Source organism: Dendrobates tinctorius, unplaced genomic scaffold (assembly GCF_039654945.1).
Source record: "Dendrobates tinctorius isolate UK_male_01 unplaced genomic scaffold, ASM3965494v1 ptg000143l, whole genome shotgun sequence".
Classification (NCBI taxonomy): domain Eukaryota; kingdom Metazoa; phylum Chordata; class Amphibia; order Anura; family Dendrobatidae; genus Dendrobates; species Dendrobates tinctorius.
The window spans coordinates 19,943,598-19,970,831 of record NW_027361810.1 but is presented as its reverse complement, the minus strand read 5'-3'; the positions used below and the strand labels follow the sequence as shown (position 1 = coordinate 19,970,831).

At 43.1% G+C, this 27,234-nt stretch overlaps 1 protein-coding gene across 1 annotated transcript in view; it reads right to left on the bottom strand.

Annotated features, from left to right (window-relative positions):
• Positions 1 to 27,234, bottom strand: part of ARHGAP15 (Rho GTPase activating protein 15) — an 830,524-nt gene that overhangs the window by 601,782 nt on the left and 201,508 nt on the right. Inside the window, exons 6-7 of the mRNA XM_073545572.1 lie at positions 19,457 to 19,541; positions 13,015 to 13,104 (exon numbers count right to left, since the gene is read on the bottom strand). Of these exons, the coding sequence (XP_073401673.1) occupies positions 13,015 to 13,104; positions 19,457 to 19,541 (175 nt within the window). The remainder of the gene's footprint in view (positions 1 to 13,014; positions 13,105 to 19,456; positions 19,542 to 27,234) is intronic.

Here is a 27,234-nt window from a genome sequence, read left to right as displayed (position 1 = left end):
GGCTTTGTAAGGCTTAGGAAGCATGAAAGATTTAGCATCTAGGTTATTTTATGCTAATCGAGTCACATATGCTTCAATGGCTGTATTACGGAAGGACAGGGAAGATTCTTCATTGGTCTTCTGTTACACTTGATTGCATGTTGAGCATGTTAAGGAAGATCAGTCAGTTCTTATTTAACCCTTTCGCGCCTGAGCCTGTTTTTGCCTTCGTGACCAGGCCAATTTTTTCAATTCTGACCAGTGTCACTTTATGAGGCCATAACTCTAGAACGCTTCAACGGATCCTGCTGATTCTGACATTGTTTTCTCATGACATATTGTACTTCAGGATAGTGGTAAAATTTCTTAGATATGAACTGCGCTTATATGTTAAAAAAATCGAAATTTGGCAAAAATTTTGAAAATGTTGCAATTTTCAAACTTTTAATTTTTATGCCCTTAAATCAGAGAGTGATATCGCACAAAATAGTTAATAAATAACATTTCCCACATGTCTACTTTACATCTGCACAATTTTGGAAACATAATTTTTTTTTTTTAGGAAGTTATAAGGGTTAAAAGTTGACCAGCGATTTCTCATTTTTACAACAAAATTTACAACACCATTTTTTTTAGGGACCACCTCACATTTGAAGTGAGTTTGGGGGGTCAATATGACAGAAAATACCCAAAAGTGACACCATTCTAAAAACTGCACCTTTCAATGTACTCAAAACCACATTCAAGAAGTTTATTAACCCTTCAGGTGCTTCACATGAATGAATGGAATGTGGAAGGAAAAAATAAACATTTAACTTTTTTTCACAAACATTTTACTTCAGAACCATTTTTTTTATTTTCACAAGTGTAAAAACAGAAAATGAACCACAAAATTTTTTGTGCAATTTCTCCCAAATACGCCAATACCCCGTATGTGGGGCTAAACCACTGTTTGAGCACACGGCAGAGCTCAGAAAGGAAGGAGTGCCGTTTGACTTTTTCAATGCAGAATTGGCTGGAATTGAGATAGGACGCCATGTCGCATTTGGAGAGCCCCTAATGTGCCTAAACAGTGGAAACCCCCACAAGTGACCCCATTTTGGAAACTAGACCCCTTAAAGAACTTATCTAGATGTGTCGTGAGCACTTTGAACCCCCAAGTGCTTCACAGAAGTTTATAACGTAGAGCCATGAAAATAAAAAATCATTTTTGTTCCACAAACATGATCTTTTAGCCCCCAATTTTTTATTTTCACAAGGGTAACAGGAGAAATTGGACCCCAAAAGTTGTTGTCCAATTTGTCCTGAGTACACTGGTACCCCATATGTGGAAGAAAACTACTGTTTGGGCACACGGGGGGGCTCGGAAGGGAAGTAGTGATGTTTTGGAATGCAGACTTTGATGGAATGGTCTGCGGGTGTCATGTCGCGTTTGCAGAGCCCCTGATGTGCCTAAACAGTGGAAATCCTCCACAAGTGACCCCTTTTTGGAAACTAGACCCCCCCAAGGAACTTATCTAGATGTGTGGTGAGCACTTTGAACCCCCAAGTGTTTCACTAAAGTTTATAATGTAGAGCCGTGAAAATAAAAAAATCATTTTTTTTCCACAAAAAATGATCTTTTAGCTCCCAATTTTTATTTTCACAAGGGTAACAGGAGAAATTGGACCCTAAGAGTTGTTGTCCAATTTGTCCTGAGTACGCTGGTACCCTACATGTGGGGGGGGGACCACTGTTTGGGCACACGGTGGGGCTCGGAAGGGAAGTAGTGACGTTCTGGAATGCAGACTTTGATGGAATGGTCTGCGGGCGTCATATTGCATTTACAGAGCCCCTGATGTACCTAAACAGTGGAAACCCCCAATTCGAATTCCAACCCTAACCCCAACACACCCCTAACCCTAGCCCTAACCCTAGCCTGCCTACCTGCTTTTTTTTTTCTTTACTTTTTTTTTTATTTTTGTGTTTTTTATTTTTTGTATTTTTGACTCATAGTAACGCCACTTTTCCTCTGATCTCACACTGGCAGATGATCAGAGGAGAAGCAGCGTTACTATGTGATAAGATCGCTGCCCGGCACATAGTAACGCCACTTCTCCTCTGATCTCACACTGACAGATGAGCAGAGGTGAAGCAGCGTTACTGTGTGACAAGATCGCTGCCTGACACAGCTGTGCTAGGCAGCGATCAGCTGTGCCAGGCAGCGATCTAGTCACACTGTAACGCTGCTTCACCTCTGCTCATCTGTCAGCATGAGCTCAGAGGAGAAGTCGCGTTATAATGAGGGAGATCGCCGGGAAACAAGCAGCTTTCCCAGCGAGCTCTCTCATTGGCTGCTGTGACGCGACGTCATCAGGACCTGAACCAATCAGGTCTCGATGACGTCGGGGGTCCCAGCATGCATTGTGCACGGGGATCCCCGCGTTATAAGGTATGAGGGGGTCCCGGGGGGCACAAAACCGCCGACAGTAGATAAACGTCGGCGCTGCACAAAGCCCAGCAAGCGCCAACATTTATCTACAGTGGGCGGTCGCGAAGAGGTTAATATTTCCCAATGAGAGAATCCACAAATATTACTATCATAACTTCTGCTGTTTTAATCATGGAAGGAATCAGTTGAAACACAGATGGGGAACCCTGTCCAAGAACAGTACATGAGACCCTTGTCTGTAAAGGGAATCTACTTTATTTTCTGGTTGTATATTTCTTTTACATGTTGCTTGAGTTACTGTTAACAGTATTTACAGCAGCAACGTGGACCACAGGAACCTTCAGAAAGGAAATGCCTCATTGGTATAGGTGAAGTGGGCCTGTTCTATGAAATGTGCAGTTGTCACTGTGCAGGGAGGAAGAGGAGGTGAGCTGTGACATCACCTACTGTGAATGGTGGATCCTGTGTCATCTGCTGTATACAGAGGTGTTATCAGTCATTGTACAGGAGTACATGAGCTGTGACATGACCTATTGTGAATGGTGGATGCTGTGTTATCCACTGTATATAGAGGTATTATCAGTCATTGTTGAGGAGGAGGAGTAGGTGAGCTGTGACATCACCTATTGTGAATGGTGGATACGGCGTTATCTACTGTACAGGGACATAACTACCGGGGTAGCAGCCGAAGCGGTTGCTCTGGGGCCCGGCCCATATAGGGTCCCGGGTCCCCAGCTCCCGACTATGCTGGCAGCCCGGTCCGCGCTAGGGCCCCCCTACATTCTATTCAGGCGTCTGCTCTGCAGCTTTATTTTCAATGAATACCCAGCGCCTGCCGGCCCCCCCCCTATGGTCCAGCCAGCTTTGCAATCCCCCCCTGCACAATGGTCCAGCCACAGCACCGCCCTCACCTGACGTCACACACTGCTCTACTCTACTTCCTCATTCGGTCAGTGTGTGCCACATGGGACTGGGAGAGGGACGGCCAGGTAACAAGAAATTTTTTTTTTTTTTTTTTTTTTTTTTTTTGAGAGCGGCGATCCGGGAGGCCTGGGCCAGAATACTGGGCACGATGGGGGCAGATTGCTGGGCACGATGGGGGCAGATTGCTGGACACGATGGGGGCAGATTGCTGGACACGATGGGGGCAGATTGCTGGACACGATGGGGGCAGATTGCTGGACACGATGGGGGCAGATTGCTGGACACGATGGGGGCAGATTGCTGGACACGATGGGGGCAGATTGCTGGACACGATGGGGGCAGATTGCTGGACACGATGGGGGCAGATTGCTGGACACGATGGGGGCAGATTGCTGGACACGATGGGGGCAGATTGCTGGACACGATGGGGCAGATTGCTGGACACGATGGGGGCAGATTGCTGGACACGATGGGGGCAGATTGCTGGACACGATGGGGGCAGATTGCTGGACACGATGGGGGCAGATTGCTGGACACGATGGGGGCAGATTGCTGGACACGATGGGGGCAGATTGCTGGACACGATGGGGGCAGATTGCTGGACACGATGGGGGCAGATTGCTGGACACGATGGGGGCAGATTGCTGGACACGATGGGGGCAGATTGCTGGACACGATGGGGGCAGATTGCTGGACACGATGGGGGCAGATTGCTGGACACGATGGGGGCAGATTGCTGGACACGATGGGGGCAGATTGCTGGACACGATGGGGGCAGATTGCTGGACACGATGGGGGCAGATTGCTGGACACGATGGGGGCAGATTGCTGGACACGATGGGGGCAGATTGCTGGACACGATGGGGGCAGATTGCTGGACACGATGGGGGCAGATTGCTGGACACGATGGGGGCAGATTGCTGGACACGATGGGGGCAGATTGCTGGACACGATGGGGGCAGATTGCTGGACACGATGGGGGCAGATTGCTGGACACGATGGGGGCAGATTGCTGGACACGATGGGGGCAGATTGCTGGACACGATGGGGGCAGATTGCTGGACACGATGGGGGCAGATTGCTGGACACGATGGGGGCAGATTGCTGGACACGATGGGGGCAGATTGCTGGACACGATGGGGGCAGATTGCTGGACACGATGGGGGCAGATTGCTGGACACGATGGGGGCAGATTGCTGGACACGATGGGGGCAGATTGCTGGACACGATGGGGGCAGATTGCTGGACACGATGGGGGCAGATTGCTGGACACGATGGGGGCAGATTGCTGGACACGATGGGGGCAGATTGCTGGACACGATGGGGGCAGATTGCTGGACACGATGGGGGCAGATTGCTGGACACGATGGGGGCAGATTGCTGGACACGATGGGGGCAGATTGCTGGACACGATGGGGGCAGATTGCTGGACACGATGGGGGCAGATTGCTGGACACGATGGGGGCAGATTGCTGGACACGATGGGGGCAGATTGCTGGACACGATGGGGGCAGATTGCTGGACACGATGGGGGCAGATTGCTGGACACGATGGGGGCAGATTGCTGGACACGATGGGGGCAGATTGCTGGACACGATGGGGGCAGATTGCTGGACACGATGGGGGCAGATTGCTGGACACGATGGGGGCAGATTGCTGGACACGATGGGGGCAGATTGCTGGACACGATGGGGGCAGATTGCTGGACACGATGGGGGCAGATTGCTGGACACGATGGGGGCAGATTGCTGGACACGATGGGGGCAGATTGCTGGACACGATGGGGCAGATTGCTGGACACGATGGTTGCAGATTGCTGGACACGATGGGGGCAGATTGCTGGACACGATGGGGGCAGATTGCTGGACACGATGGGGGCAGATTGCTGGACACGATGGGGCAGATTGCTGGACACGATGGGGGCAGAATGGAGGACACGATGGGGCAGATTGCTGGTCATGATGGGGGCAGAATGCTGGACACGATGGGGCAGATTGCTGGACACGATGGGGCAGATTGCTTGTCATGATGGGGGCAGAATGGAGGACACGATGGGGCAGATTGCTGATCATGATGGGGGCAGAATGCTGGGCACGATGGGGCAGATTGCTGGACACGATGGGGCAGATTGCTGGTCATGATGGGGCAGATTGCTGGACACGATGGGGCAGATTGCTGGACACGATGGGGCACAATGCTGGACACGATAGGGGCAGAATGTGATGGTGAGACACAGGAGGGGACTGAATGGACACGGGGGCAGAATGTGACAGTGAGACACAGGAGGGGGCAGAATGTGAGGCACGGGGGCAGAATGTGACAGTGAGACACAGGAAGGGGCACAATGAGATACAGGGCATGATTGGAGACAGGGGGCAGGATCAAAGACATGGGGGCATGACTGGAGACACTGGGGGCAGGATTGGAGACAGATGAGGCAGGGTTGGAGACAGATGGGGCAGGGTTGGAGACAGATGGGGCAGGATGGATATGGTGGAGACAGATGGGGCGATCATGTGGGGCAGAATGGATACTTATGAGGGCGGGATGGGAGAACGTATGGCTGAAGCCAGGAATGAGACACACGGGGGTCAGGATGGGGGATATTATTACCACAGGATCTAATTAAGGGATATTATTACTGCAGTGATGTATTTATTTTATTTTTTGAGTATACTGTTTTAAATGGGGGGGCGGTCCTGTTACTGTGTAGAGTGACACTATGTTGCCTTTTTTTCTTCATGTGATGTAATGTAGAAGTTGGGAAAAATAAGTAATGTGTTATTTCCTGCAGAGACGAGCCCTGGCTGGAAGACGTGATGGCGATCTGTGCTGGATGAAAGATGAAAAACAAAGATTAAGGACTTCGCCTAGAGACATCACTGGTGAGTTAGTGTGTTACCTGTACACTGACACTATACACTGTATAGAGGCCCTGTGTATAATGTCATTGATCACTGTATTACCTGTACACAGACACTGCATACTAAGTACAGATCTCCTGTGTATAATGGCACTTATGGGGATAGTATCGTGTTTTTTTTTTATTACTGATCAGTATTGTAGTTTTCAGTCACTGTGGTGGTAATATGTGGTCCGGTCATGGTGCGGTGGTGATCCTTGTATGTGATATTATTCGGTCACTGTGGTGGTAATATGTGGTCTGGTCATGGTCTGGCGGTATTTGTTCCTTGTGTGTGGTATTATAGGTCACTATGTGGTCTGGACATGGTGTGGTGGTATTTTTCCCTTGTATGTGATATTATTGGTCATTTTAAAAATTGAAAAATTAAAAAAAACCTAAATTGTATCACACAAATATTTAATAGGTTACAGTAGAGTAGGGATCGGCCAAAAGAGTCTACCGTGTTATAGTGGCGGCTTAAAAAATCTTTTGGCCAAAACAAAAGCTGCCAGCTATATGTGTGATCTGGTGATGGGAACTGTTAATGTGTGATTGGTGAGAAGTGGAGCTTTTCCAAGAGAGAGCGGTGGGGCTTTGGACAGTTCGAGGGGTGGAGGCGAGGCAGGGGTGGAGCTTGGGCGGAGTCTCAAGGGGGCCCTGAAAATTTTACCAGTATGGGGCCCCGAAATTCCTAGTGGCAGCCCTGAGTGCAATTAAGTACATTACTGTGGCGCTCCAGTGGGTGTTGTGGCCAATGCTGTCTTGGGGGCCCACCGGCCCGGTGCGTGCAGGGGATCCGGGGCCCCGGCGGAAAAAAGTACACTATGATTTTGCAGCCTACGCTGCATTTCTGTGCCTGCTGTGCGGAGCAAAGCACATATTGGGCCCGCCTCCCTGCCTGCAGCCAGTGTATTGCTTCAGTCCCGCCCCTTCCCTGAGCCCTCGCATCTTGAAGAGGGTGTGTCTTGAAGGGGGTGTGTCTTTGAGGGGGCCCCATTTAAAAGTTTGCTATGGGGCCCAATCAGTTCTAGTTACGCCCCTGCTACTGTATATAGATGTGTTATCAGTCATCGTACAGGAGGAGGTGAGCTGTGACATCTATTGTGAATGATGGTGGTGTATCCTGTGGTACCTATATATAGGCAATACCTGTCATTGTAGCCCTACCTGTGATGATAATCAGATGACTATTGAGAAATCACCTGTAAAGAACAGGGAGTGGCAGACTGTTATGATACTGTTATGTCTGTAGAATTCTTTCTGGCCTGGAATTTATGCCCAAAAGGTTCAGGCGTTGGACACAAATATAGGAGAGCGACTAGAGGTCAATTCTAAACTAACCAAATTTAATTAGAAGAATTTCCCAAATTTTGTGTTATACATTTTGTGTGAATCCATTTCACTTCATTTTATTTTATAAGGCCAAAAATGGGTTAAAAATTTAAGAAAAAAATGATACCTTGCCATCAGTTGTCCAGCAGCACAGCCTCTATCCACTCCGGACCTATTTTCCCGCATCCAACTGGCCCGGCCTGATGCATCCCAGAATCTTTGGCTCCTCTGTGCTTGATCAGACCTCAGCCTGTGATGTAATAAGCCATGACATTGCATGACTTCTACTCCTTGACTAGGTCTCATGCGACATCATGACATAAGGGCCTGGTCAAGTGTGAAGAAGCCGAGTTGTAGCATAATGGATCGGAAAGAGTAAGTGCAGCTGAATGCATGAGGGCTAAGGCAACATAATTATGTATTTTTTTTACCTATGCTTACTGTCCTATGGGATCTGGACCATAAGAGAGAGATTTTAGCTTGTAGTAAACAAATTTGACGTAATCAAATTTCTTGGACAAATTTGAGCCAATTTTCCAAACTGACTTTCAGCAGACTCATCGCTGGTAACCACCTTTCTTAGGTGTTACTTGAAAGATAAAGAAAATCTCTGGGTCACAACTACATTCAGTTACTCATCCTGCAATATATCACGCGATACATAGAGACTCTAAAACATAAATGTTGCAATATCCAAAACAACCAACTTCGCTCTGCTGCATCCAACAAACTCCGCTCTGCCACCTCTGTACTGAGATCTGATTTCTCCATGCTCTCAGAAGAGGTAATCACAGGACAACAAGAACCTCATCAGCCGAGCGCCAGCCCTTAATGCGGTTTTATTTCGTTATTACCACCATTTCTGTGTAAATGACAGTTAGGATTATTTAAGATTATATTGTAATCCTTTTAATCCTCAGCGCCTTAAATTTCAGTCCAAACACCAAAGTGCACTTAGCAAAAAAAATGTTTCAAGCTAGGCGATCTTCCCATAAATCGTCCCTTCAGCGTCGCCCCGTGATGGAAAGCCCTAACCTTCCTTGACGGCACCAAACAGACTTGTAATTGCGTTTAAAGAGAAAGTAATTGTCCCCTCTGTCTATTTTTCATCCGCTCGTTCTCAGCTTCACCTTAACATTTCTCCGCTCGCGCTAATTTAAACAGAAAATAATAAGCAATGAATTCTCCATATTATTAAAACCAACAGCTCTACGGACTCTAATACATAATACAGGCATAAGCACCTGCAACCGTCTCATTATAAGGCTGTAATTAATATCTCCCCTCTGATATAATGGATTTTAAATGTAAACATTGCTAACAGGTATAATTTCGTCTCACTGATTCCTCTTATCCAAATTATTCAGTGGTCATTTTCCATATACAATCAATAATTCATGGTCTTAAATTGAAAACTCAGGCTAATTTCGACAACGGAATTTTAACTGACATTTCTAAAGAGAACACATCAGCCGGGCTAATTATTGCCTCGTTTCACTGTGTGGCCTTTCATTATACCGGAGGTAATGAAAAAAATAAATAAAATAATAACAATAACACATCGCTTTGCTTCCCTCTTCTCATGCTTGAAGCCCATGGACCAGAAGGGATGTAATGTTTTCATTTTTCTTTGACCTTTACGTTCTTGGGATCATAAAATGATTCTTTGTTTCTTTACATAGTGTATAATGCTGTCACAATGTGCAAGACGCAACCATAAAATAGCAATGAGATAACCAATTACCAATGACAGCTATTACTCTGCATTGTTTTACAATTCAAGAAGGCGCCCCCGTCTGAAGAACCTTTACCGTATCGGCAGCTTTGCTGATGATTGTAGATCCATCGGACTTAACCTCAACAATCACCTTTGAAAGGCTTCCGATAATATTGAGAACCTTCGACATGTCATTGTGATAGGTCAGAAGTTTTGATCAGCGAGTTGTGGAGATCTCATCAAAGGGAGGGTGTCCGACATCGACGTACTCTTACGCCTGCCATTGGAAAGAGGTTCATCAATAAACCCTCTTGACCTGTGAAGGGAGGTGTACTTACTTTAACCCCTTCATGATCTTGGACATATATGCACAGTCAAAGTCGTTTCCCTCCCTTTGATACGGGCCCCTGCTGTCATGTGCCTCCAACAGCAGCGGATGGAATCACGATCCTCCTGCGACTGTTATCATGTTAAACGCTGCTGTCGATCACTGACAGGGGCATTTAACTCACTCCCAGTGGAAGTACGCGCTAAGACATGCCCATCGGCACCCCTGTCATGTAATAGCAGGGCGCCGATGGGTTGTCATGACAGCTGGGGGTCTACAGAAGACCCCCATGCTTGTCATTGCAGACCTTCTATGAACTCCAGCTTTCATAACAGATGATCATTTCTACTACATATAGCAGGGCTGAAAAAAAAAAAAAACAACCAAAAAAAATCAATTGTGGAATTGCACTTTTTTTTTTTGCAATTTCACAGCACTTGGAATTTTCATTATAATGACTGAAAAATCCAGATATTAAACTAAGCATTTTATGATTCCCAACATTATATATATATATATATATATATATATATATATATATATATATATATATATATATATATATATATATACACAGTGGGGAAAAAAAGTATTTAGTCAGTCAGCAATAGTGCAAGTTCCACCACTTAAAAAGATGAGAGGCGTCTGTAATTTACATCATAGGTAGACCTCAACTATGGGAGACAAACTGAGAAAAAAAAATCCAGAAAATCACATTGTCTGTTTTTTTTTTCATTTTATTTGCATATTATGGTGGAAAATAAGTATTTGGTCAGAAACAAGCAGTCAAGATTTCTGGCTCTCACAGACCTGTAACTTCTTCTTTAAGAGTCTCCTCTTTCCTCCACTCATTACCTGTAGTAATGGCACCTGTTTAAACTTGTTATCAGTATAAAAAGACACCTGTGCACACCCTCAAACAGTCTGACTCCAAACTCCACTATGGTGAAGACCAAAGAGCTGTCAAAGGACACCAGAAACAAAATTGTAGCCCTGCACCAGACTGGGAAGACTGAATCTGCAATAGCCAACCAGCTTGGAGTGAAGAAATCAACTGTGGGAGCAATAATTAGAAAATGGAAGACATACAAGACCACTGATAATCTCCCTCGATCTGGTGCTCCACACAAAATCCCACCCCGTGGGGTCAGAATGATCACAAGAACGGTGAGCAAAAATCCCAGAACCACGCGGGGGGACCTAGTGAATGAACTGCAGAGAGCTGGGACCAATGTAACAAGGCCTACCATAAGTAACACACTACGCCACCATGGACTCAGATCCTGCAGTGCCAGGCGTGTCCCACTGCTTAAGCCTGTACATGTCCGGGCCCGTCTGAAGTTTGCTAGAGAGCATTTGGATGATCCAGAGGAGTTTTGGGAGAATGTCCTATGGTCTGATGAAACCAAACTGGAACTGTTTGGTAGAAACACAACTTGTCGTGCTTGGAGGAAAAAGAATACTGAGTTGCATCCATCAAACACCATACCTACTGTAAAGCATGGTGGTGGAAACATCATGCTTTGGGGCTGTTTCTCTGCAAAGGGGCCAGGACGACTGATCCGGGTACATGAAAGAATGAATGGGGCCATGTATCGTGAGATTTTGAGTGCAAACCTCCTTCCATCAGCAAGGGCATTGAAGATGAAACGTGGCTGGGTCTTTCAACATGACAATGATCCAAAGCACACCGCCAGGGCAACGAAGGAGTGGCTTCGTAAGAAGCATTTCAAGGTCCTGGAGTGGCCTAGCCAGTCTCCAGATCTCAACCCTATAGAAAACCTTTGGAGGGAGTTGAAAGTCCGTGTTGCCAAGCGAAAAGCCAAAAACATCACTGCTCTAGAGGAGATCTGCATGGAGGAATGGGCCAACATACCAACAACAGTGTGTGGCAACCTTGTGAAGACTTACAGAAAACGTTTGACCTCTGTCATTGCCAACAAAGGATATATCACAAAGTATTGAGATGAAATTTTGTTTCTGACCAAATACTTATTTTCCACCATAATATGCAAATAAAATGAAAAAAAAACAGACAATGTGATTTTCTGGATTTTTTTTTCTCAGTTTGTCTCCCATAGTTGAGGTCTACCTATGATGTAAATTACAGACGCCTCTCATCTTTTTAAGTGGTGAAACTTGCACTATTGCTGACTGACTAAATACTTTTTTTCCCCACTGTATATATATATATATACACACTCACTGGCCACTTTATTAGGTACACCATGCTAGTAACGGGTTGGACCCCCTTTTGCCTTCAGAACTGCCTCAATTCTTCGTGGCAGAGATTCAACAAGGTGCTGGAAGCATTCCTCAGAGATTTTGGACCATATTGACATGATGGCATCACACAGTTGGCGCAGATTTGTCGGCTGCACATCCCTGATGCGAATCTCCCGTTCCACCACATCCCAAAGATGCTCTATTGGATTGAGATCTGGTGACTGAGGAGGCCATTTGAGTACAGTGAACTCATTGTCATGTTCAAGAAACCAATCTGAGATGATTCGAGCTTTATGACATGGCGCATTATCCTGCTGAAAGTAGCCATCAGATGCCTGTTCTTAGCTGAGAGGAGTGGTACCCAGTGTGGTCTTCTGCTGCTGTAGCCCATCTGCCTCAAAGTTCGACGCACTGTGCGTTCAGAGATGCTCTTCTGCCTACCTTGGTTGTAACGGGTGGCAATTTGAGTCACTGTTGCCTTTCTATCAGCTCGAACCAGTATGCCCATTCTCCTCTGACCTCTGGCATCAACAAGGCATTTCCGGCCACAGAACTGCCGCTCACTGGATTTTTTTTCTTTTTCGGACCATTCTCTGTAAACCCTAGAGATGGTTGTGCGTGAAAATCCCAGTAGATCAGCAGTTTCTGAAATACTCAGACCAGCCCTTCTGGCACCAACAATCTTGCCACGTTCAAAGGCACTCAAATCACCTTTCTTCCCCATACTGATGCTCGGTTTGAACTGCAGGAGATTGTCTTGACCATGTCTACATGCCTAAATGCACTGAGTTGCCGCCATGTGATTGGCTGATTAGAAATTAAGTCTTAACACACAGTTGGACAGGTGTACCTAATAAAGTGGCCAGTGAGTGTATATATATATATATATATATACACACACACACACACACATGCATACATACACTGTATATATGTAATATATGTAGGTCTAAAAGTTCCATATAATGTTTGCAGCTGTATTGGAAATTCTGGTGCCACCTACGTTGTTCCTACCCAGAAGGCTATGCATATGCAGTTGCTTTACAAGTAAACGAAAGGGCAAGAAAGGGAATCTCCAATATGGCAGCATTGTGCATTGTTCTCCTCTCATGGTCTTGATTAGATGTAATAAGTCACCACACGCTTAAAATTTGAACAAAATATTATTTTACCTGGAACACATTTTTCCGACTGGATTTCTCATTTGTCCACTCAATCAGCGCCCCCCGTAGATCTATGTACTCAGATTTAGTGCCGGATTTCTGGAAACATGAAAGTAGCTTTGTCAATTTGGTTATAGACATTTGCTTATCCATACAAATAAGTTAAAAAGCAATTAAGTGATATATGCTCATCTACTCTAAGCCTGTTTGTTCTTGTGGTCACCATTCCGGCAGAAGTAATGATGCTCCATTGTTCAGTCACTTAACCACTAATTAACATGATTGGCTGCAGCGGTCAGGTGACTGAAATGGGGAGCTATTAGCGTTTCAGTGATATGACCACTGCAGTCAATCATGGGCCTCGACAGGTGCAATTCTCCTCTCGACTGTTGGATTATGCACCCACGATGACCGCTTTATAGAGAACTCTGAAGAAGTTAGACCTTTGATTGTGTCTGAACTTGTAACACAAACATTGCGGATGTATTATTGGTGCCACAATTTATAAAAAATAAATAGAAAATTAGAATTTTCCTAACTTTTTATTTCTATGATTTCTTTACTCATTTTCAAAATTTTTACATTTTTTTTTTTTAATCCATCAAAAAGTTTCATTAATGATAAACACAACAAGACACAAAATCTGTTCTATCAAAAGCAGAAGGTGGAAATATTTAACAAGCAAATCACTAGCCAAATATAATTCAGATGAAAAGAAATGTTTCTCCTATAGGAAGACTCAGTCATGGATGAATCTTGCGGATAGAACTGGAGTATTTTATAGACGACTTATGATCTCGAATGAAACATCTATTGTTAAATTGTCACTGTACATGGACTAATAGATAACAGATACAATAATGAGAGTTGAGAAGCAGCAAATTATACACAGGGACCTAAACAAATGGCTCTGAATGTAGAGCTTAGTTTAGTATGAATATATATATATATATATATATATATATATATATATATTTTATTTCACTATAAAGTTATCTTAAAGGGGTTGGCCACCTTCTGGACCTTTATTTCCCCCTTAAATATATGTATTTTGTGCTAAAAATTATTTTTATAAATTTAAATTTTTACAAATCACTTAAAAATGTTATATAGTTTAGAAAAGAAGAGTGAATATACACTTAAATTCTACTCAAATATTACAAAAATCCACAATTACCAAAATTTTAATTTTTGGCGACTTGTGATTCACCAAAACTGCGAAACAAAGGTCCGTTTATCGGTAAAGAAAAAAAAAACAAAACACACCACTATGTTCTCACCTCTCTGGTCCCCTGCTCCTCACCATCACCCATCCGGTCCTCATCGCATCTTCTGATCACCGCTGGTGGCCCTGAATAACAAGGTTGCTACCCGGTGGGCCAGGACTTCCAGCTTTTATGAGATCTGGGATAGTTCTGCACATGCGTGTGCAAGGACACAGAGGAACGGACAAGTGAAGGGGCTGGAGAGGTGCGCAGTATAAGTTGTTTATTACACTCTGGTGTTTAGAGAGCCGTTGAATTTCTTGGGAAAATTTACACAAATTCAAATTTTGCCCGATCTGCTCTTCTCTATTGTTTTCCCTTTACAGGCGCCTTGTTTGCCTACACATCTTTGATGTGATCTGTAGTTATAAATCAATTGAGGGCGGCTCAAAAAACAAAGAGTTGCAAATTCTCATGTCAGATCGCTTTGTTTGCCTACACATCTTTGATGTGATCTGTAGTTATAAATCAATTGAGGGCGGCTCGAAAAACAAAGAGTTGCAAATTCTCATGTCAGATCATCAGAACCAGCTTGCTGATGAATTCTCAGATAACAATATACAGTAAACTGCAGAGCCTATAGAAGGCAAGGAATGCTAAACTTTAAACCCAGTAGCAAAAGTTATTTCTAGCCCCAAATACATACATTTCAGTAAAAAAAAATTGAACCAAAAGACGGTGCACCTCCCAAATATATGTAAAGACTATGTCCACATTAGCAACCATTTAAAGTAAATAATGAAAAAAGTTTGCAATCAAACTGATCAAAACTATTCTTTTGTTGGCTCAGGATTCCATCATAGATCTCTATGCCACCATGACTACAATGTTTACAAGCAAAACCTGTTTAGTCTAATGTTCCCTACTTTCTATCTAGCACTCAATTATTGGGAGGAGAATATGACCTTAGGATCAGACTACACAGGGTTTGTCTGTAGTCTGTTACCTTGGAGACTCATAGGTCAGTATAGAATCTGTAGAAGCAAAATTAGTTGTTTTTTTAATGCACAAGAACAATAAAATATGTTGCAAAGCTGTACATAGCCTTTAAAGCTTTATAAGTGTTAGTCCTCTTGTAGGAGAGGCGAGTTCTGGGGGATGGTGTAAAAAAAAAAAAAATAATAATCCAAGTTACGGATAGCTGTTTTGGTTTTAACACCCAAAAATTAAAATATCAGACACATGATTCTATATCAGTAGCAGTAATAGCCATTTTTTTAAATATATAACATGCTATTAAATATCAGATGTAATAATCACATTACTGATCCTCCCACATTACCTTTTTTATCACTTGACAAATGTTTTCTTTTCTGGGTCCAGCAATGTTGCAGTGATGTGTTAACACAAGAGGTGAGCCAAAATGATTCACAGGACCCACACTGGTCCATGTTAGTACTCTGTGGCCGTCGGATCAGAGCCCTGCGAACCTCCTACTGTCGGTGACTTCCCTGGTGCCTATTATATTTATTAGGTCTTTATGATGTCATTACATTGTGGTGCAATGCATACATGGAAGTTCATCATCCTACTAATCAGAAGAGGTGACGGGAAGGTACCATTTTGGAAATAAAATGGTACTAATAAAAACGACAGTTTGTCGTGGAAAAAGAAGCCGTGTTATAAATTTATTTTCTGTTTTGTTGAGTAGTAACTCTAGAAAAGATGTGGAGAAAAGAAAAAAAATCAAAAAGCAAAGTGGGAAATACTGGGATTCTGTTGCAAAAGTGACCACATAGACCAAGGGCCGTGTCTTAAGCCATCACTGGAGCACAAAGCATAAAATCTTACAAAGGACCTACAGAGCATTGAAGCAACAATAAGTTGGTAAGAGGAGTATCATTTTGCTATAATCTAGCATTATAAACTTTTTCGGCAGGATGAGCATTTGATCTCTGCCACCATCAACTGGATGTAGTAATCCTAAAAGTCAAAATTGACCCTTTAACGAGCCTTGCCACATGACTTGGGGTAAGAAGCCAAACCAGAAACCCCATTTGCAGACGTGTTTCTGGGAGTTTGCTCCTCCTCAGCGCAAAGCAAGAGATCTGATTTGGTGAGGCGAGATGCCTCTTTCCTATAACAAGGAGTCCAAAGACTTACAAAAGGACCAGGAGAGCACTGGCATGGAGCAGAAATGAATTGGTAAGGAGAGTATCTTTTTTTGATAGTTTACTGTTATAAGCTTTTTTCATATGCATATAGCCTTTTGAGAAGGAAGATGAATCGATCTCCGGTGCCACTCTTTTTTAAGCCTTGCCACATAACTTAGGATAAGAATCTAAACCAGAAACTAAATTTGCAGACATATGTTTCAGGGTGTTTGCTGCTCCTTAGCGCAAACCAAGACATATGATTTGGCTAGGTGACAGGCCTCCTCTTCCTTATGAAGAGGCCATTTACATATTTGAAGCGCCAGAGGAGCGTTCCATGGCCTATAACTCTCCTTTTTTTCCCCACAAATTCCAATCGACTGAATAACTGCTTTAAAGATAATGCTAGATAATTATGCAGCACAAAAAAGTTTTGTAAAATCTAGAATATTTCATAAAAAACCCCATTGATTAACCTTCTGCAAATGAAAAGAATTATCCTCAATTTTTTATTCTGTCTTAAAACCTATAATGTTTTTTTTCTAATACGGTTTGTTATTCCTAGATGGTCAAAAGTGGTGAATTTGCCGTTAAGTGGCGCAGCCTGATGTTCATTTCTCCTGGCTTTGCTTTGTGACAACAAGTTGTCCTCTCCGTGCTCGAGTCAGTGACAAATAAAAATATCACTTTCCTTTCTGCTTTGTTTTTCATATTTTCTTCATTTATTAGAAAGAGATACGTTATGACAGATACTCTTGGCAGCGAGGACTAAACTGATCTTTGTCACCTGCCAAAAGAGGATATGGCTTATTCTAAGTGACTCCAGCTTGAAAATCACCTTCTCGGGCAGCCATCATTCCAATAAGGTATGGCAGGTCTCATCCAGCCTTGGGTATCCTTCACAATGGGGCTCTGTCAAATGCGTTTCTATATATCCCTGCACCATCACCCTCTCATTGACTTGTTCTCCCTTTAATGCCACACAGAGGTTTGTAAACTTTCACAGCATTATATCTAAGGCTATAAGAATACATGCCAGATTTGTCTCAACAACTTATCTGTCATATCTGGGAAAACGAAGATCAATACTCTCTCCTCGGGCACAATGTGAAAAAAAAAAGTACAAAGTAGAATTTGCTGTAAGTGCTTGCTTCTAAAATCGTAACAGTTGCAATAGAAGAAATAGCGAGCGCCACTGTCGGCTTTCTAGAACAGGAGTCACACATTTTACTAATTTATGCAATACTCGACTCGCATTTCTGCCCTTACAATCACATTTGTGTTCTTTCCATCAACGGTAAGAAATTAGTTGGAGTTTTTTTGAGCACTTGGACATCATTTTCCATGTAGCATTGATATGTAATATTTCTAAGTTACTTCTCGAAACACTTTAAAGGGAATCTGTCACCGGAAGTTGCATGCCTATGTAAATGACCTGGGTCCGTTCCGATGGGTGGTGTTTCTTCTTTTTTCTCCAACCCATCCATGGCCCCTGTCCACGCTCTTCTCCGGTATTCTTCTCCATCGTTCGCGCGTGTGCAAAGCAATCTTGCTTCGCGCACGCACAGTATGCTTTGCCCAACTGTGGGCAAAGCCAAAAATCATTACTGGGCATGCACTGGTACACTATGTCCAGAAGTATTTCGCTGTGTTCCAGGACATAGTGTACCGGCGCATGCGCAGTCATGATTTTCGGCTTTTGCCCGCCGTTGAGCAAAGCATACTGTGCGTGCGTGAAGCAAGATTGCTTTGCGCATGTACAAACGATGGAGAAGAATACTGGAGAAGAGCGCAGATGGAGGCCACAGTTGGGGTGGACAAAAAAGAAGAAACACCGCCCATCGGACCAGACCCAGGCCATTTACATAGGCCTGCAACTTCCGGTGACAGATTTCCTTTAAGCAATGCATTTTTGTGCTTCAATGCATCTCTGTAAGATGTTACATTTGGCTAAGGATGAACTACTGCAAATTTTGGTCAAGAGTTGGTTAAAGTATCGAAATCATGTAAAAATCAAGACGTAATGTTCTAAAGGGAAAAAATAATCACAACTGGTCCGATGAAAATCATTAAATTTTCAATTATATAAAAATACTTGGGTTTTTCATTTTTCCCCCCATAAGGAACATTGATGGGGAAGATAAAATCATAGCTTTCCACAACTGTAATCTGACCACAGTGGTTCCCTGTAGGGTAAAAAAAAAAAATTAAGGGACTTTTAACACTTGAAAATTTTAAAATCATGATATTATTTTAGTGGCTCTTGCATAATTTTTTTCCCCATTAGAGAAACATTTTGGTGGAACCCAAATTTATAACATAATTAAAAGTTGAGCCTTAGTTTCACTGTACAGTTGGGTAAAAAAAAATTTTTGTTATAATTTCTTAGAAAATTGTGAATCAGATCATTTTCTAACCTTTAGAAGTTTTGGGTCAGTTTGCTTCCGTTTTTATGGTTTCACTAATAGGTGGGAGCCACAACGCAGTGCTGTTTTTTTTTGTAATGGATTTTGGCAGTGACCGATGAAGCCCTGTGGAGTTTAAAAAGTGATCTTCCACTTGTACAGTATTTGGACAGAATGAATTATAGATCCTCTCCACATACCACATGAAACTTGGAGTACAAAAAAAATAATTAAATGACACGGGAACGTTACAAGTCTTGTGCAGTCCTTTAGCCAATGGATGCACCACTTCGGAAACATACAGTACATGTGCCATACTGGTCTTTGCACAGACAGAAATCTACAGTAAGTCAAGTCATGTAAGAAAACTGGATGGGTTGTGATATTAAAAAAAATAAAAATGAATCCCTTCCTGATTGGTGGAGGTCTGGCCATTGGGGCACCTGTCCATGCTGGTAAAAAAGCAGAAACAACTTCAAAAAGTGGTCTGCATAATGTGGGAGTGTCGCTTTGTAGGGAAAACTGCTTAACTAGTCCTACTGTCCTTTATTTTGAGGATTATAAGGCCTCCACTGATCATTGCTTCTCAAAGTTGGAATAGACAGGTCATGTTATCCAGTTATAGAATGATATGTCAGCGCCATCTCCAACTAGATCCAAACTATACAAATCTTTAGACTGTACTGACCAAACTTGCTGTCAGCTCCTTGGCGTCCTTGTAGAATTCCAACCGTTCCTCGGAAAGCACAACATACGTTGTAGTCCAGTTTTTCCTAGAATAAAAAAGATGTTGAATCCTCACTCATTGAGTTTGTATAAATTAAGAAAAGCAACTTCAATAGTTAAAGTTTACAGATAGAAAGATTAAGAACCTGATTAATCATTTGCCTGTCTTTTTGTTTTTAGTTTTATCTCGTAATATTTGTCGACATCTTTTTGCACAAAATTCTTCAAAATTGCACTCGGGTTTAATGAGTTTTGTGCAAAACCAAATATGCTCTTTATGTTTGGCCAACTTTTTTGTTTGCAAAATTTCAAAATAAAGTTGAATGTATCGCTAAAAAAATTTAAAACAAATTAATCTGCACAGTAAGGCCTCATTGAGGCCTTACTGTGCAGATTAATTTGTTTTAAATTTTTTTTAAATTGTTTTAAATTTTAAATTTTTTTTAAATTTGTTTTAAATTGTTTTAAATTTTTTTGAAAAGTTGCAAAATTTCTGTGTACTGTGTGGCTGCGCAGTATTTTGAGGGGAGTTTTGGCATTTTCATGTCATTTTCACCCAGCTGCAACTAAGTGGTTAGAGCTAGTGGTGGTTTTCCTTATACTTACTCAAATCCCAGACCTGAGTAAGATTTATAGCAAGAAGGCACTCTGCGCCCTGCTGAATCATTAAGGCTATGTTCACACGCTGCTGTTTTTTTAAGGCCTATTTTCAGCTGTGTTTCACAGTACCAGTGAAGTATGAGATCTCAGAAATCTCTTGCACACAGCTTGGTTATTTTTTCCCTGACCGTTTTGTCAATGAGCTGCGTTTTTGAAAAAAGTCAATTTCAACGTTTTTCACCCATTGAAACAAGTGGGTGGTGCAAAAGAAAAAAGAAAAAAAAAAAAAACAACAGGTGTCAGGTTTTGCTGCCAATACCTAGTTATTTTTTTATGCACTAAACTTCATAAGCATGCACAAAAGACAAATGCACCCTGGCAAAAACTGCTCTTTATCAGCAGCTTAAACATTGCATTAAAAAGAAAAAAAAAAAAAAAGTGACATGTAAACACAGCCTACGGCCGGGGTCACACTGGCGAGAAATACGGCCGAGTGAGAGGCTCTAAAAGCACGTATTAGACACAGACAAATGATTCTCTATGGGGTCCCTCGCACCAGCCGTATATTTCTCATCCATATTCTACGGTCCGTGCCACTCCCAGCATGCTGCGATTGTCAGCGTACTACGCCCGTAGTACGCCAATGCAAGTCTATGGGTGCGCAAAAAATACGGATTACACACGGACCACACATGTGACCTGCGAGAAATACGCACCCTGTGTCTTTTAGCAAAGCCGGCAATTCAGTGCGCGATACAGTAAACTCACACTGACAGGTTTAATAAAGAAACGAAAGAATAGATATAGACACATAGAATACATATATATATATATATGCATTCTATGTGTCTATATCTATTATTTCGTTTCTGTTATAAACCCTGTCATAGGGCTCCATTATATGTCCATTTTCCAAGCCTGTGAGAAAATCTCGCCATACAGATGCTGACATGCGCAAAATACGCGACCACACCTTGATTACGGATGACATACAGAGCACTGTTTAGGGGCCATTCATCCGTATTACGCATGTAAAATACTGACCGTATTTTGCGTCGGTTAGTGTGACCCCGGCCTACGAGGTGGGTGTATCTTAATCAATCAATCAGGTGCCTTGTACTACACCCTTACATGTCGACAAGCTTTTCTGTTATGAAAAATAACACCAAAGTCTTGTATTGCCCTTTAATTTTTCACAAACTCTCAAAAACCAAATAGTGATGGAATGTAATTATACCCCCCCACCATTTCATCCCTCTTTTTCTTTTCCCCCCCTATTTCTCTGTATATTGAATAGCAAAATTAAATTATTCAAAGCTAAAATGGATCGTGCTAAAAAACAAAGCCCTCATGTGGTCATGCTGACAGAAAAATAAAAGGTTATGGCTCCTGAACGAAGGACAGGAAATGATGACTGCACAGAACTTATAAAAAAATTTTGGATCTTAAGGGTATGTTCACACGTTGCGGATTTGATGCTGCGGATCCGCTGCAGTTTTCCTGGTGATTTACAGTACAATGTAAATCTATGGGAAAAAAACCCGCTGTGCACATGCTGCGGAAAAATCCGCGCAGAAACACAGCGGTTTATTTTCCGCAGCTTGTCGATTCTTTGTGCGGATTCTGCAGCGTTTTTACATCCATTCCATTATAAGAATCCACAGGTGTAAAAACGCATGCCGAATCCGCAATAAATCCGCAGGTAAAAAGCGCAGATTTTGACCTGCGGATTCTGGCAAAAATAGCAGATTCCACGCGGAAAATTCCGCACACGAATCTGAAACGTGTGCACATACCCTAAGGGTTTAAATAAAAGTCATTTGATAGGTGCTGTTAGATGATAAAGGTCTTGGGTTGGTAGTTAGGCAGTAATTTGCCCGAAAAACTTTTTTCGTTCCATTTCCGGCCTCAGTTTTGCATTCTTATTGCTTTCTTCTATATCTACAAACTAGATACTGTATATAACTATGTCTTAGAGAACATTTTTAGAGGGGTTATTTGATTCAGAAAACACATTTTAATGAGGTTTAGTTGCAGTACCAGGCACAGCCCATGGACAAGGGTGGCGCTTTTCTGAAAGAATAAAAAGGAAGCCCTGTATAGGAAACTGACATGATACAAATGGAGACGACCCATTCAGAATGTAGAATATTTAACAATTTGGGATTATAGACACCTTTTAACTTTGTTGTTATAAGACAATGAAAATGATCAAAGGATGGAGAAGCAGAGTGAGGAAGCAAATAACTGGTGCATAAAAAGGAGCGGAGGAAGAAAAGCATGAACAGATTGGATAATGGAATGTGACAACAGGAGGAAAGGTGAAAGCTGGAACCTTAGGGGGAATATGTTAAGTGTATGAAAATAAAATAATCAGCAACAACGTATCAAGGACAAACCAGTGCGGAGAACGAACACAAGATGGGAACAGCTTATGAGCTTAGAGGCAGTCATGCAGAATGAATGGTTTAACTTTCCACCTGCTTTAAAGGGTATGTCCATTTTACAGTTCACCCACACATAGCATACAGCTAACCTGCACACTGTTAAATAACTTTTGCGAGGAAGAGGCTCTGCCATAGATGCTGATTCACACACAGGACTCAGTTTGTTGATGTTAAATAAACAGATGGTTTATTAAAAGTTCGAAAACCGCTTGATTTAACAAAATAAAAACAGCCTCTTCCAGGTACAAAAAGGTATAACAAAAGTGGAAAATATCCATTCCATATAACGCACAGACTCATAGAATCATAGAATCATAGAATCGTAGAGTTGGAAGGGACCTCCTGGGCCATCTGGTCCAACCCCCTGCTCAAAGCAGGATTCGCTAAATCATCCCAGTCAGATGTCTGTCCAGCCTCTGTTTGAAGACTTCCATTGAAGGAGAACTCACCACTTCTCGTGGCAGCCTGTTCCACTCATTGATCACTCTAACTGTCAAAAAGTTTTTTCTAATATCTAATCTGTGTCTCCTCCCATTCAGTTTCATCCCATTGCTTCTAGTCTTTCCTTGTGCAAATGAGAATAAAGTTGATCCTTCTACAATGTGACAGCCCTTTAGATATTTGTAGACTCAGCCGTTTACATATCAGAGCTTCACTTTCAGACTCCAGCACGGTCCAAGGAACATATGTAAAGCTTCCTCACCTTGCACAAACACACACCACCTCCATGAGACAGCACCAGGTGCCATAAATCAGACATCCCAAGACCTGGACTGGAGGTAAATGTGCAGCCAATTCCATCCAGCTGCTGGTAAAACCCGGACCCATTAAACACCTGCCAGCACTATGTGTACTGGAGCTTGCTTGTCCTTGGCGCCTCTGTAAGCACCGAGATGTGCAAATAATGAATATATGACATGTGGATGCCTTACTGCTATACAGAGTATACATACAAAATGAAGATGCTTAGCGCACAAGTTGGCCAATTCATGAGAGCCCAAGGCAAATTTTTATTTGATGTGACCACACCTAATATTTATCAAACATGACTCTTCTGGGCTAAAAGCTAGAAAAATAAAGGGCAGGTAGGACTCAATCTAAGGGGTACTTCACACTAAGCGAGATCGCTAGCGAGAGCGCTGATGCGTCACCGATTTTGTGACGTAACAGCGACCTCGCCAGCGATCTCGTTATGTGTGACACATAGCAGCAACCAGGCCCCCCTGCTGCGATGTCGCTGATCGTGCTCGAATGTCCTGGGCCATTTTTTTGATCGCTGGTGTCCCGCTGGCCAGCATGCATCGCTGTGTTTAAAACCGACGAGCGACCTCGTTAGCGACTCAGAAATCATGGACGCAGGCGGGAGTCGTCAGAATCGCTGCTGTGTGACACTATGCGACGCATCAGCGATCCCGCCGAGATCGTTGCTGCGTCGTTGGGTAAATCTGACTGTTTGACAGCTTACTAGCGACCTCTTAGGGTGTGTGCAGACGCTGCGGAATCCGCTGCGGATTAATCCGCACGGATTTTGCAAAAACCGCAGATAAAACCGCATTTCAAAAGACCTGCGGATTATCTGCGGTTTAGCCTGCGGTTTGGTCCTGCGGTTTCACCATCTCCACAATGGTGGAGATAGGAACCCGCTGCGGATTCCGCAGAAAGAATTGACATGTCAATTCTTTCTGCGGTTTCAAAACCGCAGGAAATCCGCGCGGATTTTTCCGCACCATCTACACAGCGGTTTTTGTTTACCATTCATTTGAATGGTACTGTACACTGCAGCTAAAACTGCTGCGGGTCCGCAGCGGAATCCGCAGCGTGTGCACATACCCTTAGCGATGCACCAGCGATCCTTACCAGATAGTATCATTGTCGGGATCGCTGGTGCGTCGCTTAGTGTATCAGTACCCTAAGGCCAGGATCACACACAGCGAGATACGGCCGAGTCTCGCAGATTAAAACCAAGCTCTGGCGCTGGCACTCCGGAGCGGAGTGTGCAGCCGCACAGCAATACATGGAGCTGCACGCTGCGCTCCGGAGTGCCGGTGCCAGAGCTTGGTTTTAACCTGCGAGACTTGGCCGTATCTTGCTGTGTGTGATCCTGGCCTAAGGCTATATTTGCACATTTCATTTTTGCAGTGTTTTTTTCTGCAGGCAAAACCTGTTCTTGTGGCAGTAAAGCTGCTGTCAAAATGCATGTTTTGCTGCATTTTATGGTGGACTTTTTAGTGGGGATAATATGGGTCATTTTTCTATAGTACATGTTTAAGAAAGTTAGCTTTAATCAACAAAAATATGCAGCAAAAACAAAACAAAAATGCATGGTTGTGTTTTTTGCAAAAAGATTTTAGTTTAAAAACGCAGCAACAACAAAAAAAGCTGTATAAATACAACATGTGAATATAGTCTTTAGGGTATGTGCACACATTCAAGATTTGCAGCAGAAAATTCTGCTGCAGATCCTGATGTGTTGGCAGGAAAGAATGCTGCATAATATGCGTCTGTTTTTGCCTTGCTTTGTTGTGTTTTTATTGTGGATTTTCCCCCATACATTAGTATGGGTGAAATTTGCAGCAAAAAGACTAGATTGAAAAGCTGCAAATTTAAATATGCTGCAAATCTGCATGGAAAAAGTAGGCAGCGTGTGCATGAGACTTCAGGATTCTCATTCACTTCGCTGGTACTAGAAAGTCCTTGTCCTTGTGACAAATGACGCAATGTGTGCACAGACCCTCAGGCTGATGGGAGGAGGAGCTCAGCTAAATATGGCAGCCACCACCACAGATAGAATATTACAAAAAACTGACCACCACCACAAAATTGTGTGAAAAGGTGCAAGCTGCTGTGACTTTCAGCCCAGGAGTGGCACGCTTGGTAAATATTTGGTTTCGTTTCCCAACTGAGAAAGGTATGCCCTTGTTATGGCTGTAATGCATCCAAACTCCATATCTTCAATATTTGCATTAGCCATTTTTCCTCCCCGTGTCATGTGACTCATTAGTGTTACAAGGTCTCATGTGTGAATGGGGAGCAGGTGTTGTAAATTTGGTTTTATCGCTCTCACACCCTCTCATATTGGTCACTTGTAGTTCAACATGGCTCCCCATGGCAAAGAGCTCTCTGAGGATCTGAAAAAAATAATTTCTCTACATAAAGATGGCTGAAGCTATAAGAAGATTGCCAACTCCCTGACACTGAGCTGCAGCACGGTGGCCAAAACAATACAGCGGTTTAACAAGACAGGTTAAACTCAGAACTGGCCTTGCCATGGTCGACCAAAAATGTTGAGTGCACGTGCTCAGTGTGATATCCAGAGGTAGTCTTATCAAAATAGATGAATGAGTGCTGCCAGCATTACTGCAGAGGTTAAAGTAGTGTGGGGTCCACCTGTCATTGCTCAGACCATATGCCACACACTACATCAAATTGGGTGGCAAGGTTGTCATCCCAGAAGGAAGCCTCTTCTAAAGATGATGCACAAAAAAACCCTCAAACACTTTGATGAAGACAAGCGGACTATGGATATAGAATACTGAAACCTCGTCCTGTGGTTAGATGAGACCAAGATACACTATTTACACCATCTGAACCAAATAAGTTTATGGCAGCAACCAGATGAGGAGTAGAAAGACAAGTGTGTCTTACCTACAGTCAAGCATGGTGGTGGTAGTGTCATGGTTTGGGGCTGCATGAGTGCTGCCGGCTGTGGGGAGCTCTAGTTCATTGAGGGAATCATGAATGCCAATATGCACTGTGACATACTGAAGCAGAGCATGAGCCCCCTCCCTTCATAATCTGGGCCGCAGGGCAGTATTTCAACATGATAACAAGCCCAAACACACCTCAATAACCATCACTGCGTTGGACTGACCAAGCTTGTCTCCAGATCTAAACCCTATTGAGCATCTTTGGGGCATCCTTAAACATAATGTGGAGGAGCGCAAGGTCTCCAACATCCACCAGGTCTGTGATGTCGTCATGGAGAATTGGAAGAGGACTCCAGTGGCAAAATGTGAAGTTCTGGTGAACTCCATGCCCTAGAGTGTTAAGGCAGTGCTTGAAAATAATAGTGGGCACACAAAATATTGACACCTTGGGCACAATTTTCACTTATGAGTTTACGCACTTTTGTTGCCAGCAGGTTAGACAATAACGGCTGAGTGTTGAGTTATTTAGAGGGCACACCAAATGCCTTCTCCAGCAGGCTTCTGGAGAAGCAGTGCTGAGAAGTTTTTTAAATGTGCAAGGATGTGGGGTCCAGGTTTTAGGAGCGGCAAGAAAACCTGGGTGGGACTATGCATTCCCAAATCTCCAGATTCAGGTCTTGGGACGGGCTATTTAAGGCAGTTCAGCTGACTCAATCAGAGTCTGTAAGTGAAAGTGGAAAGACTGGTGATCCTGTGAAGATTTGTGTGGAATCCTTTGTAAACGAGTGAGCCCGTACATCCGTGGGACTGTTTGTTTTATGTTTTACCAGTTTGCTGGAGAAAGGCTGTTTCTCTTCAGTGAAGATTTATGAACTGCAATAAATATACCGCTTTTGCACTAAACAACTTTGAACCTGTGCCTTCCTCAAACCGCTGCCATAGAGAGTGAATCAAGTCCATATATTAGACAGAGAAGTAGATATAGCTGCATATTTTTCTAAATTTTTACATTTTCTTCCAATTGTACTATTCATTGTAATGTTACT